Source organism: Geotrypetes seraphini, chromosome 9 (genome assembly GCF_902459505.1).
Source record: "Geotrypetes seraphini chromosome 9, aGeoSer1.1, whole genome shotgun sequence".
NCBI classification, from domain to species: domain Eukaryota; kingdom Metazoa; phylum Chordata; class Amphibia; order Gymnophiona; family Dermophiidae; genus Geotrypetes; species Geotrypetes seraphini.
This window is the reverse complement of record NC_047092.1, coordinates 36145346-36164018: the sequence shown is the minus strand read 5'-3', so window position 1 is coordinate 36164018 and position 18673 is coordinate 36145346. Positions and strand designations below refer to the sequence as shown.

At 45.8% G+C, this 18673-nt stretch overlaps 1 protein-coding gene across 1 annotated transcript in view; it reads right to left on the bottom strand.

The window, feature by feature from the left end:
• Positions 1 to 18470, bottom strand: part of ABCD2 (ATP binding cassette subfamily D member 2) — a 91803-nt gene extending 73333 nt beyond the window's left edge. The window contains exon 1 of the mRNA XM_033959419.1: positions 17299 to 18470. Coding sequence (XP_033815310.1) covers positions 17299 to 18189 — 891 coding nt within the window. The 5' untranslated portion in view covers positions 18190 to 18470. The remainder of the gene's footprint in view (positions 1 to 17298) is intronic.
• Positions 18471 to 18673: the final 203 nt, after the last annotated feature.

Below are 18673 nucleotides of genomic sequence, written 5' to 3'. Positions count from 1 at the left end.
AGTGATGTCACAATGGCTGATTGTCCTATACTTGACTCACTTTTATTACATACAAGGGAGTGCTGAAAAGTTCTCAGCCCAACCATCCAACTTCCTAAATTCTGTAGCTGAAAAGAGCGTTACCTTATTTCGTTAAGTGCCAATTTGCAGAAATGAAATTCTATGTTTTGACATTGTTTCAGATCATTGATTGAACCCTATCCACCTCATTCTCTTGGTTGGGTTGAGAACCTTTCAGCACCCCCTTGTAAAGTGAAGAGTTTCAGTGTCTGGTAACCAGAGCTGAGATTGTGATGTCAGAATGTCTCATTCCACCAATAAGAGCCAGCCTCATCAGTGATGTCACAATGTCTTGATTGTCCTATACTTGGCTCAATTTTATTACTTACTAGGGGGTGCTGAAAAGTTCCTAGCCCAACCAACCAACTTCCTAAATTCTGAATGTTATATTGCCACTGTAAAGAGTGTTATCTTATTTCATTAAGTGCCAATTTGCAGAAACAACATTCTATGTTTTGACATTGTTTCAGATCCTTGACTGAACCATATCCAAGCAATTCTCTTCTTGGTTTGGCTGATAACTTTCCAGCGCCTCCTCGTACACATTCCTTGTGTACATAAATGTATAGAATACTAGCACACAGGGGCAATGGAATGCCTTTTTGTTTGGGGGTGCCCAAGCTCTGCCTCCAGACCCCGCCCTCCATAATAATAGTACTAATTGTAATGCCATTTCTTCCATTCATTCTTCATATACACGCAAGGCAATCTTATTAACAATATATCAAGGCAACCACAAAATTAAACTGCACAAAGCACACTGTGCATAAAAATGTTTAACTACCATTCATAAAATATGAAACTATTGAAAACCATTTTCATATTTTGTGTATGTAACTACCATTCATAGTCTGCTCTTTTTAACTACTGGATGTAAAGCACAGCTTAGAGGAGACAAAACTCCTCCTGTACAAGTATCACTCTTAAAAAAAGGGGGGGGAGGGATAGTAGGGGCACTTTTGAACATAGCAGGGAAGGACTCCTTCACTGTCAACCAGCTGCTTCCTCCAGTACCTCTGTTACTGATGGTATTATGCACACTACGGTAATACACCAAGAAAATCAAAAAATACAACATATTAAAAAAGAAAAATATTTCCCCTTCCACACAGTGTCTGCCCCCTCTCCAACCCTCCACATCCAGCATCTGCCCCTCTCTCACTTTCTCATCCAGCATCTATCCCCATCTCCCCTTCTAGCCAGTGTCTGCCTCCACTCTCCTCCCCCCACATCCAGCATCTGCCCCCTCTTCATCCCTCCACAAAGAGCATCTGCCTCCCCTCCCCCTACCATTCAGAATCTGCCCATCCCTCTCATCCAGTCTGTCCCTTTCTCTCCCTTCCATCCAGCATCTACCCCTCTCTTAAATCCCCCACATACATCATCTGCCTTCTCTGTTCCCCTTCCATTTGGCATCTATCCCTCCTCATCAGCATCTGCCCCTTCTCTCCCCTAATGCAGTGTCTGCTCTCTTTCTTCCTCCTCCCACATCCAGCATCTCTTCCTTTTCTTCTCCCATTCAGTTTCCACTTCCTCTCTTCCTCATCCAAGGTAGATCCCCTTTCTCTCTCCCCCGCCCCACCCATTTAGCATCTGTCCCCCTAATCCACTATCTGCAAACTTTCTTCCCCCTCCACCAACCTGACACCACCACCACCACTGCTGCTGCTGATGTTTGTCTGGAGAACAGCAGCGGCGGCGGTGACAAAACAAAGTAAAAAGGACCGTAGGGCCACATAGCTCCTACTCCCAGCTGCTGGTGGTGGCGGCGATGTTGGTAGGTAGATGGATTTTGGGGAGTGCAATGGCACCCTTGGCTCCTCCTGTTCCGATACCTACCCAAGCAAATATGTGAAACTCTCACCCACAAAGTGCCAGCAGAGCATCTAAGTGCTATCCTGTAAGGGTACATGCAACTTACATACTGTACCACGTAAATGCAAGGGGGCATATACAAGAGTGACAAGTGCCTAACGATAAATATAGGCAAAATAACCTAAATTATACAGTAGTACTCAATGCACCTTGAGTACTGCATGAAATTCACCTAAATGGGCTGCAAGTGGTACAAGTGGATCGATTTTTCGCTCCATCAAAAATTACAAAGACTAGGGGGGACACTCAATGAAGTTACAGGGAAATACTTTTAAAACTAATAGGAGGAAATATTTTTTCACTCAAGAGAATAGTTAAGCTCTGGAATGTATTGCCAAAGGTTGTGGTAAAAGCAGATAGTGTAGCTGTTTTAAGAAAGGTTTGGACAATTTCCTGGAGGAAAAGTCCATAGTCTGTTATTGAGAAAGACATGGGGGAAGCCACTGCTTGCCCTGGATCGGTAGCATGGAATGTTGCTACTCTTTGGGATTCTAGAATCTTGCTACTCTTTAGGGTTCCAGAATCTTGCTTACTCTGAGATAATGGAATGTTGCTACTCCTTGGATTTTGGCCAGATACTAGGGACCTGGATTGGCCACCATGAGAATGGGCTACTGGGCTTGATGTACCACTGGTCTGACCCAGTAGGGCTCTTCTTATATTCACACAATATGCACGTCTATTGACTAAAATTAACATTGATCAATAAAGTATAGCCTAAGCAATTGGCAATTGTGATAGCTTTATTCTCTGGCAGGAAAGTTAAAATTTGTTAATCAATAAACTTTATAATCTATGTTCATGACAATGCAGGCATAACTATTTCTAGAGGAACATCTCTAATACAATACAATAAGCAATGGTTCTTAATTGCTATTTGATAAGCCTACCATTTTAATCTACTATGGCTTTGAAAAATAAAAAAACAGTTTACTAAAAAGAATTGTTAAACAGATGACAAATGATGTTATCATTTTTTACCCATGTCTATCATTTAGATTTTTGAAAATGAAAAATAGTTGTTAAGAAGTCAATAACATAGATACCCAAGAAACACAGATACCCAGAGGATCTTACCCAGAGTGTTTCTTTCAGAACTGACTGATATGCATTTTTATTTCAGTCACTTGAGTTATGCTATTTGAAATAGTGTATGCCTTATGAAATAGCACATGCTATTTCATGAAGCATACACTAAGAAAAAATAGCTTATTAGTGTATGTCATTGACGTAGCTACGGAGGACCTTGGAGGCCTGGGCCCCCCCTCCAAAATTGGGCTCAAGCCCCTCGAACACTACTGCAGCTAGTACATGGCTGACGGGGGTGCTCAACCCCTGGCAGCCAAATTGTTTCCCTTTAGGAGCCCAGCCCACAGCTGCCTAAGTTGGCAGGGTGCCCTGGCAGCTGAAGCGGCACTTCCGCACATGCTCAGTTCACATACGAACTGAGCATGAACATAAATGCTGGATGTCAGAGGCTGGAGCAGTGTGGCTGGGTTCCTGCAGTGAAACTCTGTAGTTGGCAGGGCCTGAGCATCCCTACCAAGAAAGGTAGGATTGGGGAGGTGTGGGAGCTCAGCAACTGCAGCAGTAGTGGGGAAGGGGCAGCAACAGCAGCAGCCAAGGGGAAATGAGAAGAAATGGGGGGCGGGGGGGGAGCCTAGTCCACTCTCAGGACCCCAGAATCAACTTCTGGCTACACCCCTGGTGTATGTTATTTTGTTTTTAGATTGCACTGTTTCATGAACAAAACCAAACCAAAATCAGACAAAACATAAGAAACTGAACCTTTCCCCCTGCACATCCCTACTTATTTCAAGGTCCTATGCAACAAAGAATGTTCCTATTTATGCCTTGCATATAAAGGACTTTGGGCTCTTTTTACAAAGGTGTGTTAGGGCCTTAACGCGTGGAATAGCGTGTGCTAAACCTTAACGCCAGCATTGAGCTGGCGTTAGTTCTAGAAACGTAGCGCGGGTTTAGCGCACGCTAAAATCCTGCGTGCGCTAAAAACGCTAGCGCACCTTAGTAAAAGGAGCCCTTTGTCTATATTAAAAACAAAAGAAAAATCCTGGCAACTGGTTAGATTTGAAGCCCAAATGTTAAAAATTAGCAAATGAATAAATAAATAATAGAACTTTATTCACCTTGGTCTATTCTTTTAGAAGTCTAAACAAGAAATGATACACACTGTATATTGATGAAAAAAATGACTTGTTTTTAATCCTTCATCCAGCTATAAGCTTTAGTCATCCTTTTGCAATTAGCTTGGCCTTTAGTGACTTTTGGTGACATAAATGACATCACACTTATTGTAAGAACAAATCAGACATGTTCTGCAGTGTAATTCATTATACTCTTGAATACGACTCTTTAGGTAGCTCAGGGCCATGGCACTAAGGTTTTGCAACTACTATGTTAACAGCACAAATTAAAGTATGTTAAGTGGAGTGGCGTAGTGAGGAGGGGGTCCGGACCGCCCCAGGCGCCAAGTCGGTGGGGGCATTGGCACCTCTTCAGCCCACCTGCCACACCATGCCACCGTCGCGACATCCCTCCCCCACCCCGTACTTCCTTATTATCTTCGCTAGCGCGAGCAACTTCTGCCTGTTACTCTCGCTCCAGCCTAGTTCCCCTTTGGGATTCTAGAATCTTGCTACTCTTTAGGGTTCCGGAATCTTGCTTCCAGGTCACAGGGCCAGGAAGTGACGCGAGAGGGAATCCAACACTGGCGCGAGCAGCATATTTGCAGAAGCCACTCGTGCTGGCGAAGATTACGAGGTCTGGGGGGGAGGAGGCGGGAGAGTGCAAGTGTGTAATAGGGGGGCAGGAAGGTGCGGGGAGGGGAGTGGGGTCATGGAGAGCAGGGCACAGGGGAAGGGCGCCACCGTCCCAGGTGCCTCTTACCCTTACTACATCATTGGTTAAGTGCATAATGTCCAGGTTAACTGTGGGGGGTGTTCCCAACACTTTCGGGAAAGCAGCTGAGCAATTACACAGTAATTTTATAACAGAGTGTCTAGGTTATAAGATAGGGCAAAAGGCACTTTTTTATTGAACAATATCTTTTATGTAAATGAAGCACAGCATTTTATTGAACAATATCTTTTATTTAAATGAAGCACAGCATAATACAATGTAATATCATGAACATGACAGCAGGCATTAACCTACTGTAAAATGCCAGCCCACAGGCTGCAGAGGTACCAGCCAAATTATGGGCACTGACATTTACTCTGGCTTGGGATCAGAGGTAAATGCTGCACATAATGGAGGGATTTCTATATATGGTGCCGAAACTTTATGTGCTATTCTAAAACGGGCAGGAACCTCACAGAGAATAGCCTTTAGCGCGGATCTTGTGCCTATCTTTTGGGCCCTGAACTTACTGTATGCCTGCTGAAATCAGGTGTAAATGTCAGTGCCCAAGTTAGGCGTGGTTAGGCAGTATTTTGTAATTCCATGTGCAACATTTTAGAACTCACCTGACATACCCATGGCCCTGCCCTCTTTTGGGATACACACCAGGGGAGTTAGGTGCCACGCCTTATAGAATAGAAACATAGAAAGGTGACGGCAGAAAAGGGCTACAGCCCATCAAGTCTGCCCACTCTACTGACCCACCCCATTAAGTCTGAGTGCTGCTCGACCCACGTAGGGATCCCACGTGGATGTCCCATTTATTCTTAAAGTCGAGCACGCTTGTGGCCTTGATTACCTGCGTCGGAAGTTTGTTCCAGTGATCTACCACTCTTTCTGTGAAGAAATACTTCCTGATGTCACCTCTAAATTTCCCTCTCCTGAGTTTGAGCGGGTGCCCCCTTGTGACCGAGGGTCCCTTGGGAAGGAATATATCGTTTTCTACCTCGACACGACCTGTGACGTACTTAAAAGTCTCAATCATGTCACCCCTTTCCCTGCGCTCCTCTAGAGAGTACAGCTGCAATTTGCCCAGTCTTTCCTCGTATGAGAGACCCTTGAGTCCAGAGACCTTCCTAGTGGCCATTCGCTGGACCGACTCAGCTCGAAGCACATCTTTACGGTAATGTGGCCTCCAGTATTGCACACAGTACTCTAGATGAGGTCTCACCATGGTTCTATACAGTGGCATTATGACTTCAGGTTTGCGGCTGACGAAGCTTCTATTGATACATCCCATCATTTGCCTCGCCTTGGATGAGGCCTTCTCCACTTGTTTGGCAGCCTTCATGTCTGCACTGATGATCACTCTCAAGTCCCGTTCCTCTGAAGTCCTAGCTAGTGTTTCTCCATTCAAGGTGTATGTTCTGCATGGATTTCTGCTGCCGAGATGCATGACCTTACACTTCTTAGCGTTGAAGCCCAGCTGCCATGTCGTGGACCATTTTTCCAACTTGATCAGATCCTGCGTCATACCATCCGTGGGATTGCTTCCACCCACTATATTACACAGTTTGGCGTCGTCGGCGAACAGCGCTACTTTACCCTGAAGCCCTCGGGTCAAGTCCCTTATGAATATGTTAAAAAGGGATGGTCCCAGGACTGAGCCCTGAGGCACACCGCTAGTCACCTCCGATGTCTCAGAGAGGGTGCCATTGACCACCACTTTCTGAAGTCTTCCACTCAGCCAATCGTTGACCCACGCCGTTAGTTTCTCACCTAACCCCATCGATTTCATCTTGTTTAATAGTCTACGGTGTGGGACACTGTCAAAAGCTTTACTGAAATCCAAGTATACTATGTCCAGAGACTCTCCCGAGTCCAGCTTTCCTGTCACCCAATCAAAGAAGCTGATGAGATTGGACTGGCATGACCTGCCCCTAGTGAATCCATGTTGACAGGGATCCCTCAGATTCCCCTCATCCAATATTGTGTCTAATTTCTCTTTAAGTAGAGTTTCCATGAGTTTACACACTCCCAAGCCAGATGAACAAGCAAATTTTAATGAATGCTAATTAACATCAATAATTGGTCATTAGCACCCAAATGACTGATGGCTCAGAACTTATTATCCAATGTATTTACAAGCACATCTCAGAAGCTCGCTCAAAGCTGGGCACCCAACGTTGGGTGCCACATATAGAATCCAGGGGAATGTACATATGTGTATACATAGGAACAAATACACCAGTCTAATGGGCCCATAAAATTTATCTCCAATTCAGCTACAATATCTGTTCAATTGTGGAAAGAAAAATTAAAAGGGAGTTGATTTGATTTAATCATAGAAGTCCTGATTATCTAACAGGTCTTATGTCAGAAGTCTAAAAAAGTGCTTATTTTATAAAGGCAACATAGGTGCCAATGTGCCTTTTATAAAATAGGCATCCAGATCCAGCTCCTGTGGTGCATAAATGCAAATGCACACAATTATACCTGCTCCATATTTTGGGTGGGACAAGGGCATGACAAATTGGTAGACATTTAGGGGGGAATTCATCAAACAGCGTTAGGGCTGTAAGTCGCATTAATTGCCCCTTAACTTGACTTAAATGGCCCTAATGCTGCTGTTCCAAACACACCCCACCTTTTACAAAACCATGGGAGTGGTTTTTAGTGCAGGCCGACACACTGAATGCTCTGCGCTGCTCTCGACGCTCATAGAGTTCAGGAGCAGCACAGAGCATTCAGCACGCCAAAAAACGCTTTTATGGTTTTGTAAAAAAAAGAGGGGGGGAGGGACAGTGTGGTGATATCCAAGTCACCGTGCATTAGGAAGTAATAAGTTGAAAAATATGCAACTGCATGTTTTTACATCTCGTTACTATGCAAATATTCTAATGTGACTATCGCAATAAGAGCCATAAACCACAATATAATAATCCCAGCTTTTTTGCTGGGGTTACTTTACCATCCGGGAGCATTGGACCACGCAAAACCACAGCCCAATGCTCTTGGGCTGCAGCACTGAGTTTCCCCCGGACCCAACCTCCCTGAAGTACAGACCCCCAAGTGGCTACCTGACATATTACTAGTGGTCCAGGGGGGTCCAGGGGGATCCTCTGGGGTCTAGGGAATCCAAAGGGGTTTGGGGGGCATCCACTGGGATCCGGAGCTCTTCAGCCAGAAGCGATGCCCAATCACTACTGGCCACTCTGCCGCCGACCTACAGAAGTCTCATGTGACTACCGCTATGGGTCATATTTCCATTTAAAGACAATTTCTGCACTGTTTGTTGCTGGGGAAAGAAGCTACAAAAGAAGGCGTTCTATCAAACATTTTAATGTATTCTATTCAGATGCTGAATAAAACAGACAATATATCTACCCATGTAAACAACTATTTCTATTTTTTTTCTCCCATTATCCAACAGTGGTCCTGATACACCTCTAATTCTGTGTCCTAGTTTCCTGACTCAGGTTTGCTGTCTCTTTACTTCAACAATGTTCAACTTCCTGAGTTTCTCTACAGCCTCTCTAGACTTTTTAACCCAAATGCCCTGGAGACAGTTTCTTCATTGCTAGGAAATGCTTCACTCTTGACTTTGTTTTGAGTTCAGTTCCTATGGTGTAGTCTGTTGCAACAAATTAAGCAATTTAAATTATTTTTGGCCAGTAAAATAAGAGTTGAATATAATAGATAGCTGAGATTTATGACTTTAAAATAGAAAACTTGTCTTATGAAGCAAAATTATAATCTACAGGAGGTAATAGCCTCTATATTCTTTAGCACTGAGCTTTGCCTGGTCATTCATGCTTATTTTAACTGGGGAACTGTTTTGTATTATAATCCTAGACCACACCAAGGGCAAAATTCTTTATAGAAGTGCATAACCCAGAGATTGGCACTCAACTTTGAACTTGAGGAGTTAAACCATCTGAAATCAGGTGTAAATCCTGATGCATTAGTTAAGTGTAGATTCCCGGTATTCAGTAATACTGCATGACCCACTGTGACAGGGTAAAGTTCCTGTCACTGGCATTCTACCAGATAAAGCCTGTGCGCTAGAGCAGTGAGAGAGCCTAGCTAATTTGCACAGGAGCTGCAAGTGCTGCTGGGAGTTTCCAGACAGAGAGCTCAGAAAGCAAGAGCTCCTTTGGGAGTTAGGCGACCCTCGGGAGGAGGAATGCTGGCCTCTGGCCTAACTCCCAGTAAGCCTTAAGGCCACTGTTGACCAACTGACAGAAGACTCGGTGCAGTGGAGTAGAGTGGTCAGGCTAACCAGTCCTAACAGGGGGGACTGGTGCAGAGGAGAACAGAAGCCCGGTGGAGGGAGGGTCCACGGGAACCTATACACTGGCAGAAAGATCTGGCCCTATAATGAAGTCTGGTGGTGGGAGGGTCCATGGGGACCTATACACTGGCAACAGCTAAGAGTAGCCGGAGGGCCCGGTAGAGCCTGAAGTCAAGAAAGTGGCTCAGGCTTGACAACCAGCGGTGGGACCAGTAAAGAAGAATCCAGGTGGTAGAACCCAAGAGGCCAGGGAGCGAGGGACTAGTGAGGCCCCAAAAGGAGAGTCCTCAGTGCGTGCATCTGCAATAAAATGATTGAGGGGCTGGGAGAGCCCTCAATGTGTGCGTGCAGGATAAGATGACTGAGTGACGGAAAAACTGGAAGAGTCCAAGGCTGAGAGAGAAGGACTGACAGTTGACCGGCAGAGGGACCAGCTAGGATAGTGGCAACCGGCAGAAAAACTGGTAATGGCACCGGTAGCAGTCAGTGGATCCCTAGGAGACAGTCTGGTAGACTCTGGGGGCATTGGCTAGAGTTCTAAGGAGCGTCCGGCAGAGGAACTGGCTGGGATGGTGGCAACATGCAGAAGCCAATGGGCCAATGGAGGGTCAGAGAGGACTCGGGAGAAGACCTGGAGAGATGGAGTCCAGGGAGGACCCGGAGAGGACCAGGAGGAGCTGGAAAGATCTAGTTGGGGATTTTAATGGAATGCATGGCATATGTGTCTAACCCTGTGTATGTTGTGTTTTAACAGAGAAGTAGGTCTTCCAGTATTTAGCATAAGCCACGATAATTGCTGGGGAGGGAGAATAAGGCCTTCCAACATTGGGAGGAGGCAGGGGTCAATCTCCTCGAGCATCCCCCTTCTGCTTCTATTCCTTTCTCTCCTCTCTTCTACCTTCCAAAGTATTTAGATCAATGCTGTCTTGTTAAAATGTTTATTTTATTTTTCCTCTAACTCTACTTTTCACTTCTCTATTACCCTCCAGGTACTTTAGTTAGATTGTGAGCCTTCGGGACAGTAAGGGAATTTTTCAAGTACCTTTCTTATTTCTAATCTTAATGTATATTTTCTGTAAACCGCTTAGAACCTAACGGATGTAGCGGTATATAAGAAATAAATTACATTACATTACATTACATCTAACAACTCTGGCAGGGTCTCTGGTTACTTATGCAGAATTCTCTAGAAGAGCAACTACAAGATGGGGAAATTGTTATGCCTTTTGTCAACTTAAACATTATTATCTCTCGTTGGATAGAACAGCCATGAGATTTCCTTTGGGGGATAAATTATGTCACTTCTTTGATTTGATTTCTCTGGGGAATATGTCAATTTTGGCCACCCACAGGGCTCTATCTGATTTGGGACCCGCGAAGGATATCTCACAACTCCATAACAGATGGTAGGGTGATTTGGGAGGTTGAGTGTCTACCTGGGATGTTCTGACTCATATAAAACGCATTCCCTCTAAAGTTTGAAGCGCTCCCCTATGAGGAAGTGCCTTGAAAGTCCTTCATAGGGAGGATGTTATGCCTTCCCAGTTCCATAGAATGGGTTATGTCCAGCTACTTCTTTGTTTGAAATGTAATTTAGAGCAGTGGTTCCCAACCCTGTCCTGGAGGACCACCAGGCCAATCGGGTTTTCAGGACAGCCCTAATGAAAATGCATGAAGCACATTTACATGCCTGTCACTTCCATTATATGCAAATCTCTCTCATGTATATTCATTAGGGCTAGCCTGAAAACCCGATTGGCCTGGTGGTCCTCCAGGACAGGGTTGGGAACCACTGATCTAGAGGAGGCAAATTTTTTTGGTTCATAGACAACGGCACGAAAGACAAAAGCGCGCACCGACAATTGAGCGCGCGCCACCGCGCCGCTCTAAATTACAATTTTTAGGGGCTCCGACGGGGGGTTTTGTTGGGGAACCCCCCCGTTTACTTAATAGACATCGCGCCGGCGTTGTGGAAGGTTTGGGGGGTTGTAACCCTCCACATTTTACTGTAAACTGAACTTTTTCCCTAAAAACAGGGAAAAAGTGAAGTTTTCAGTAAAATATGGGGGGTTACAACCCCCCACAACGCGGCGCAATGTCTATTAAGTAAAGTGGGGGGGTACCCCCCCACACACCCCCGTCGGAGCACTAAAAACAGTAATTTAGAGCGGCGCGGCGGCGCGCACTGCGCTCAATTGTCTGGGCGCGTCTTTGTCCCGGCGTTCTTTTGACCTGACACCAATTTTTTCATGCTTTCTGGCTTTGTCCAGCTTTACAGTCCTTTTGGAAGCGGGCTGGGGCTTATGTCTGCCATGTATTGAGACAGAATCTGGTTTTGTCTCCAGAGGTGATTCTTTTGGGCATGTTGAACACTTGTGGGATTCGGGGGCAGGGATCTAGACTTTGGGTCTGCAAGTTATATATTCTGGGACAGAAATCTATTTTGAAAGAGTGGACTTATGAATATATAATCTCCAACATTGGGGTTGGAGATTATATATTCATGAGTTAATGGGATGGGAGGCCAAGGATGCTAAGTGTACCTACAAATGAAGGAAACACTTTCTGGCCATTTGAGACCCTTACCTTAACTCTTTATCACCTCAGATGCGTAGCCAAACTTTAAATCAGCTCTGAACACCTCTGTTATTTGCAGTGATTGGTTTTTTCCATTTATGCTTCTGTGCTATCTTTAGGGTGGGGGGGAGGAGGCAAGGGTTGGGTCTGGTCTGCCTGAGCTCCCGTGGTAGTCTCGAGAGACTACGGGAACTCACGGCAGTCATTTCCTATTGACGATCTGCACAGGGCAGGAGCATAGGAAGATCGCTCCTGCCCCAAAAGCCTGCTAGACCACCAGGTAAGGCCGGGATGCCGGGAGGGAGGCAGGGGTGGGTCAGAGCCAGACCAGAAGTTATTCGCGGTTTTTCTCCATTCGCTCTGCCCCTATCCCTCGCGAATACCGAGGGAGAAGTGTAATACCTCTGTATCACTCCATGGTGTGACCTCACCTTGAGCATTGCATTCAATTCTGGTCACTGTATCTCAAAAAATATCTATATCTACATACTGTTTATCTATATGTATAGATATATGGATATAATGGAATTAGAAAAAGTTCAAAGAAGAGTGACCAAGATAATAAAGGGGATGGAACTCCCCTTGTATGAAGAAAGACTATAGAGGTTAAGGCTTTTCAGCTTGGAAAAGAGCAGAGAGGAGATTGAAGTCTACAAAATCCTGAGTGGTGTAGAATGGGTACAAGTGGATTGATTTTTAGGGAAATACTTTTAAAGGAATTTTTTTTCACTCAGAATAGTTAAGCTCTGTAACGCATTGCCAGAGTATATGGTAAGAGTAGTTAGTCTTTAAAAAGGTTTGGACAAGTTCCTAGAGGAATAGGCCATAGTCTGCTATTCAGACAGACATGGGGGGGAGGCCACTGCTTGTCCTAAGATCAGTAGCTTTGAATGTTGCTACGTATTTGGATTTGTGCCAGGTACTTGTGACCTGGATTGGCTACTGTGGAAATGGGATACTGGGCTAGATGAACCACTGGTCTGACCTAGTATGGCTATTCTTATGTTCTTATGCATAACATATAAAGAATATTTGCAAGGAAGATGTAGAAATGTGCAGGGCTCCCATGTTAAGCATGCCAATACCAAGTTACATAAGTACAGTGGTACCTCGGTTTACGAGTGCACTGGTTTGCGAGTGTTTTGCAAGACGAGCAAAACATTCGCAAACTTGGTGCCTCGTAAACCGAGCTTGCCTCGCTGTACGAGCGCCCCACCCCCACCCCGCGATCCGGCATCCCCCCCAGCGATCCGGCACCCCCCCCACTCGCGTTGCCCCCCCTCCACCGTGATCCTACTCCTCCCCCCACGGGCAGTCAATGACACCCTTTACCCGACTTGGCACCAGTGCCGGTGCCCGAAGATCCTCCCTCTTCTGGCGCGGCCTGGGATGGGCGGTGCGTCGGAGATCCTCCTTCTTCTGGTCTGGGCTGGGCTGGACTGGCTTTGAGCATTTGCGCATGCTCAAAGCCTTCTGGTCTCACTCTCTCCGAGATTGAGAGCGAGACCAGAAGGCTTTGAGCATGCGCAAATGCTCAAAGCCAGTCCAGCCCAGCCCAGACCAGAAGAAGGAGGATCTCCGACGCACCGCCCAGCCGCACCAGAAGAAGGAGAATCTTCGGGCACCGGCACTGGTGCCAAGTCGGGTAAAGGGTGTCATTGACTGCTCGGGAGGGGGGAAAGTAGGATCGCGGTGGAGGGGGGGCAACGCAAACAGGGGGGATGCCGGTTCACAGGGGGGGAGCTGGATCGCGGGGAGGGGTTTGGATCAGCGTCAGATTCCTCAAGGGGGGGAGAATGGAGTAGCGCCAGTAGCCTCGTGGGGGGAGGAGGAGGTGGAACCAATCAAAGCAGTTTCCCTTACTTCCTATGGGGAAACTTGCTTTGATATACGAGCAATTTGGTTTACGAGCATGCTTCTGGAACGAATTATGCTCGTAAACCAAGGTTCCACTGTATTCTAAAACAGAACACAGGTGTTCAGCATTATTCCTTCTAAGCTGTGCAAGAGTCTGCCAGGAGGTGGTGTTTCAATGTTGTGTTTTCAATTGCTAGGGACAGGCAGGTTCCCTGGAGTCTTGCAGAACTTGCCTGTCCTTCTCTATTGAAAATGTGATAGTTAACACAGCACCTCCCCCCCCCCCCACAAACACACACTCCCCCCCTCCCCCCTGGCAGTTCTGTAAATGAAGGATTTCTGCTCAACTTAGAGAGATCAGTGGTGCTGAGGTTCCATAATTAGAATAGGCTCTCACTGTGCATCTTCAGGGTACCTAAATTAAAGTGCCCAGCAGTAGAATTGCTCCCTAAGTACTTCTGTGCATTTATCACACAACACCAAATTCTGGCAATGTATAATATTATAGAATTATCCAAAATAAGAAAACCAGCATTTAATATTCTTTAAAACTTATCTTATATATAAATTTTTATTTGTTTAAAGTCTTCAGATCATGCCAACCACCAGCCAAATTATTCTTAGGCTTATTTTTTTATTGGCTTATGTCTCATCATCAGACTTAAATTATATTTTTTTAAGTGCTCTGTGCAATTCATGTGCATAATTCATATGTGAAAATCACTTCCAAACTGAAAAACTCTTAACTTAGCCTCAATCGTAGTTTTATCTGGTAAGTCTTTAAACATCGGGAAGGACCTATCAGTTCAACATGTTTCGCACGAAGGCTTTCTCATGAACAAGTCCCCCCTTTTTGTTTTGCTCCGCTGCATCCCGACAAACATATCTAATATTTAACTCAAGCTATAAGTAAAGAGAACAAGATAAATGCTTATCTACTTTTTACTATTAAAAAAATTAAATTAAATTACATTTTAGTGAAAGCGCTCAGAGTACAACACCTTTACTCCCAAATGAGTATGTGGCTGCCCATATATATATCATAGCACTAATCTAATAATATAAAATATTTTACTTATTTCAAGTCTTGGCTGTAGCTACAATCTCTTTAATTGTGTAACTCAGAACCGAGAATCCTTCGTCTATATTCCTATCCTTACAGATTTGGCTTTCAGATTTGGTTTGGTACTGACAGGGACTCCTGATGCAGGCGGTTTAGCCGAAACACAGTCCGCGTCGAGTCCATAATTTGCCAGATGTTTCTATGACTGACAGACTGTTTACCATTGGTTGTTATTAAAGTGGGTTTTGAAGACTAGGCTCGCTCTGCTCTCTTCCACTGGATTCTTCTGTTAGTTGTGCAGAGGTGACTGTCTCAATTGTTGGCGCTAATGAACAAACAGGTCATCTTGTATCACACTGCGGCCCTTTATGTAAAAAGGTTGGAGACCATTTTGCTATGCCATTTAAGATGTTTTATTGCATAGTGTGCTGACATAGTAAGTAGCATGCTGTTAATAGCTTTTTTGCTGTATATTTGAGACCACTGAGAGTTATTTTAAATTAGATCTATTGTGGGATGACACGTTTTGTGGTATAACCCCTGAAGTTATTTAAACTATTTTGGGGGGAAAAAAAAAAAATTTGAACTGGAGTCTGTGAGCACACATTGACCCATGATTTGGACAAGTGTGGGAAGGTCTGCTATCTTGTTTTAAAAGTACACATTATTTTAGATGATGGTTAATTGTTAAAATGTGATTCAATTAGATAAAATTTTGAACAGCACTGCTCTAGAAGCTCAAGGGAATGGACACTTATCCAGACAAGTTTTTCCATATTTCTTCTACAGACTTATGCAATACTTTTTTCACTTGGGTACGTGGGAAAGTGGAATAAATATCATTTTAGGAGGAAGTTGTCAATGTGGGCCACCGTTAAGACGTTCTATTTTTAATGGGACCTATGCTAAATTTGCATGAGTTAGGGGGAAAGTTATCAACATAGGCTACATTTTACAGCAAGTTTGTCAGAGGCAAATTATATATGAGGAGCCGCTGAAAAGTTCTCAGCCCAACCAAGAGAATGATATGGGGTCATGAAACTTTTCTTGATACTTTTCATTTCAATGATACGAAATGAAACGAAAAGTGTGATAACTTGCAAGTTTCATGCTTCCATATCATTCTCATCTTGGTTGGGCTGAGAGCTTTTCAGCTGCCTCTGGTAATAACAACACCTGTATTATTGAAGATAAGGGCTGATTCGGTTTTAGTAGATTCGTTTTGCTCCCAGGGCGAAGTCAGAACAATTGTTGTAATTATTATTTCACTGGTACATGCAGTCCTCTGATAGGACCTGTCCTGCAGTGTTAATTGGATAATGACCTGTACTTACCTGAAATGACTCCTGTGAGTCCTATATTATACGATTTGATTTATTTTTAGATGGAATAAATAAACTCCACCTAACAGGAAATACTTGAATGAGAGGCAAATTTCCTGATCAATCTTTGCTCTTTGTAGTCCTTTGAAAAGATCAGCTCCCTAAAACAATTGGGGAAGGACCTCATGGACCTTGGGGATCTAAAACCGCACGTCCTTAAAAATCTGAGGTCCGTGCCACTTTTGAGGTCCTTGCCACTTTTAGTCTCTGGCTCTGACAGAGCTCTATGACAATTTAACTCTGACGGATCCTAGCATAGGTAGGGAAAGGCATTAGGATCCGTCAGAGTTAAATTGTCATAGAGCTCTGTCAGAGCCAGACTAAAAGTGGCGCAGACCTTGGATTTTTAAGAATGTGACGTGCCTGAGCTGAGCTGCAGGGAAAGCGAAGGCGGACTTGTCAATGCACGGACCACGGATTTTTAAGCACGTGCGGTTTTAGATCCGTGAGGTCCGCGTTTTACCCCTTCCCAAACAATTGCAAGACAGTTCAAATCAGAAGGATGCATGTAACAATCAAGTTTCATTAAAGGTTTGTTGTACACGCAGTGTCTAATACTTCAATGCGTAGACCATTTTAAAATAGAGGACAAAACAGAACAGTTTTATACAATTAAAAACAAAATATATACATACTAATAAATAACTAATAAAGGTGAGGGGGATGAACTACAATCTTTAAAGAAAGAGAAGAAACATTTAGTGAAAAACACATATGGTGGGTAGCACAAAAGAAAAAAGAAATAGAAGGCAGAAATAATCATAGAAAGAAGAAGATAGAATTTATGACCTGCCCATAGGTCTAATTAGGATCTTAAAAATTTAATGATTGATAGGTTATACTATCTATAATGAAATAATAATAAAAAACAACAACAATTTTTCAAAATCTCAGCAGCAATATGTTCCTGTGTGGTCAAAAATATCAATTCCCCCCCAAGGGGTACTACGTATTAATTCTGGCTATGGTAGATGCACAGAATGTTTTATTCAGCTCGTCTATATCAGATATCAGAGAAATCCAATCCGCCGGAGGATGGAGAAGGCATGCGAGATCCGAGCAGAAGGGAGGGTTTAACAATCACATAAAGCAGGGGTGTCCAACCTGCGGCCCCGTGAAGTATTTTGGGCGATGCAGTGTTTTCCTCTGCTGCCCCCCCCCCCGGGGGAGGGGGGGGTTACCGCCTTGCCGGTTCCCTCTTCTGCGTTGCTGCAGCGTTTGCGCGTTTTGGCGGCCCCAGAAAATTTTTTTTTTTCGGCCAATGCGGCCCAGGGAAGCCAAAAGGTTGGACACCCCTGACCTAAAGCGTTTGCCCATCCCCCCTCTCTTACCTTGTGCCCCCTGTAAAAGGCTATTTCTTCGACGTTGGCTATGATTCGCGAATGGACGTAGCGCAGGTAGCCCTTGCGGTGGGCTTCCTCGGCCACCAGCTTGCCGAATTTGGGCGAGCAGGCTTTCAGCACTTTGGCCGTGGCATAGACCACCAGCCCGGCCAGCAGCGTGGGCCCCAGGGGGTCGGCTCCCCTGGCCTGAGCGGTCTGAATGAGGGTGTAGGAGGTCAGCACCACGTCCAGGATGGGCTTGGTGAGGTTGGAGTACAGGTGCGCCACGGACTGGGCGAACATGACGATGTCCTCGGTGAGCGACTGGTCGGGGTTCGCCAGCCTCCCGTCCATGCTGATCACCCTGTAGTAGGTCTGGTCGGCGAAGTAGGTCCGGTAGGCGTGGTCGACCAGGCGCGTGCGGAAGGCCAGGGCCAGCTTGCACTCCAGGTAGCGGATGGCGCTGTTGACGAAAGTGGCCGGGATGGCGATCAGGAGCCACTTCATCAGCTTGGCGGCGAAGCTCCGCGGCTGCTTCTCCACGATGGTCTTCACGATCTGGCCGTCCAGGCTGGCCACGTAGATGGACAGGAAGGTCCGGGAGACCAGCGCCACCGAGTGCAGGCAGAGCCAGCCCAGCTCGTGGGTCAGCAGCCGGGGGAAGAGGATCTTGCGCAGCTCCCGCAGCTGCCGGAAGAAAGCCGCGTTCACCGCCGGCGAGCTCTTGGGCTGCGGCTCCCCGACGCAGGGCAGGACCCGGCCCGGCGCCCTGAGCCGCTTGCAGAGGACGGGGCAGAGGGCTTTCAGGCCGTACGCCGCGGCCAGCACGAGGGCGGCTCTCCTGGCCGCGCTCGCGCCCGTCCACTTCGCCCGCCCGGCTGCGCGCAGCATCTGAGCCATGGCCCCGGCCGCCGAGACCCCCGCGTCGACCAAACCGCCCGCGGTTCTGGAATCACCATAGCATGGCAAGGAAACCCCACGCGCGCGCGCGAGAGAGAGAGAGAGTGAGAGTCGCTTCAGCGCGCGCTCATTCGCTCCCCGAGACGAGGGGCATCGGGCTCCGTCCTGCGCCCGTCATAAACGCCGCCCTCCGCCCCGCTCACTGGATGGCATCGACCTCGAGGCAAACTGGCGTTTCTCCCGGCGGACCCACAGCGAGAGATGCGCAGGAACGGCAGAGATGTTGGGAAAGAAATCCTTGTAAAACTCTCCCCTGCTACTGTGGCTAATTACAGGATTCTTAATTATAGACTCGGCATTCAGACTCATTAGCAGAAGGCTGCACAGAGAAAATTGTTGCTTTCCCTTATTTAGTTTAATTGTATTGTGAGCAGAGTATAGACCTTTTTTTTTTTTTTTTTTTTTTTTTTGGGAAAACCCCAAT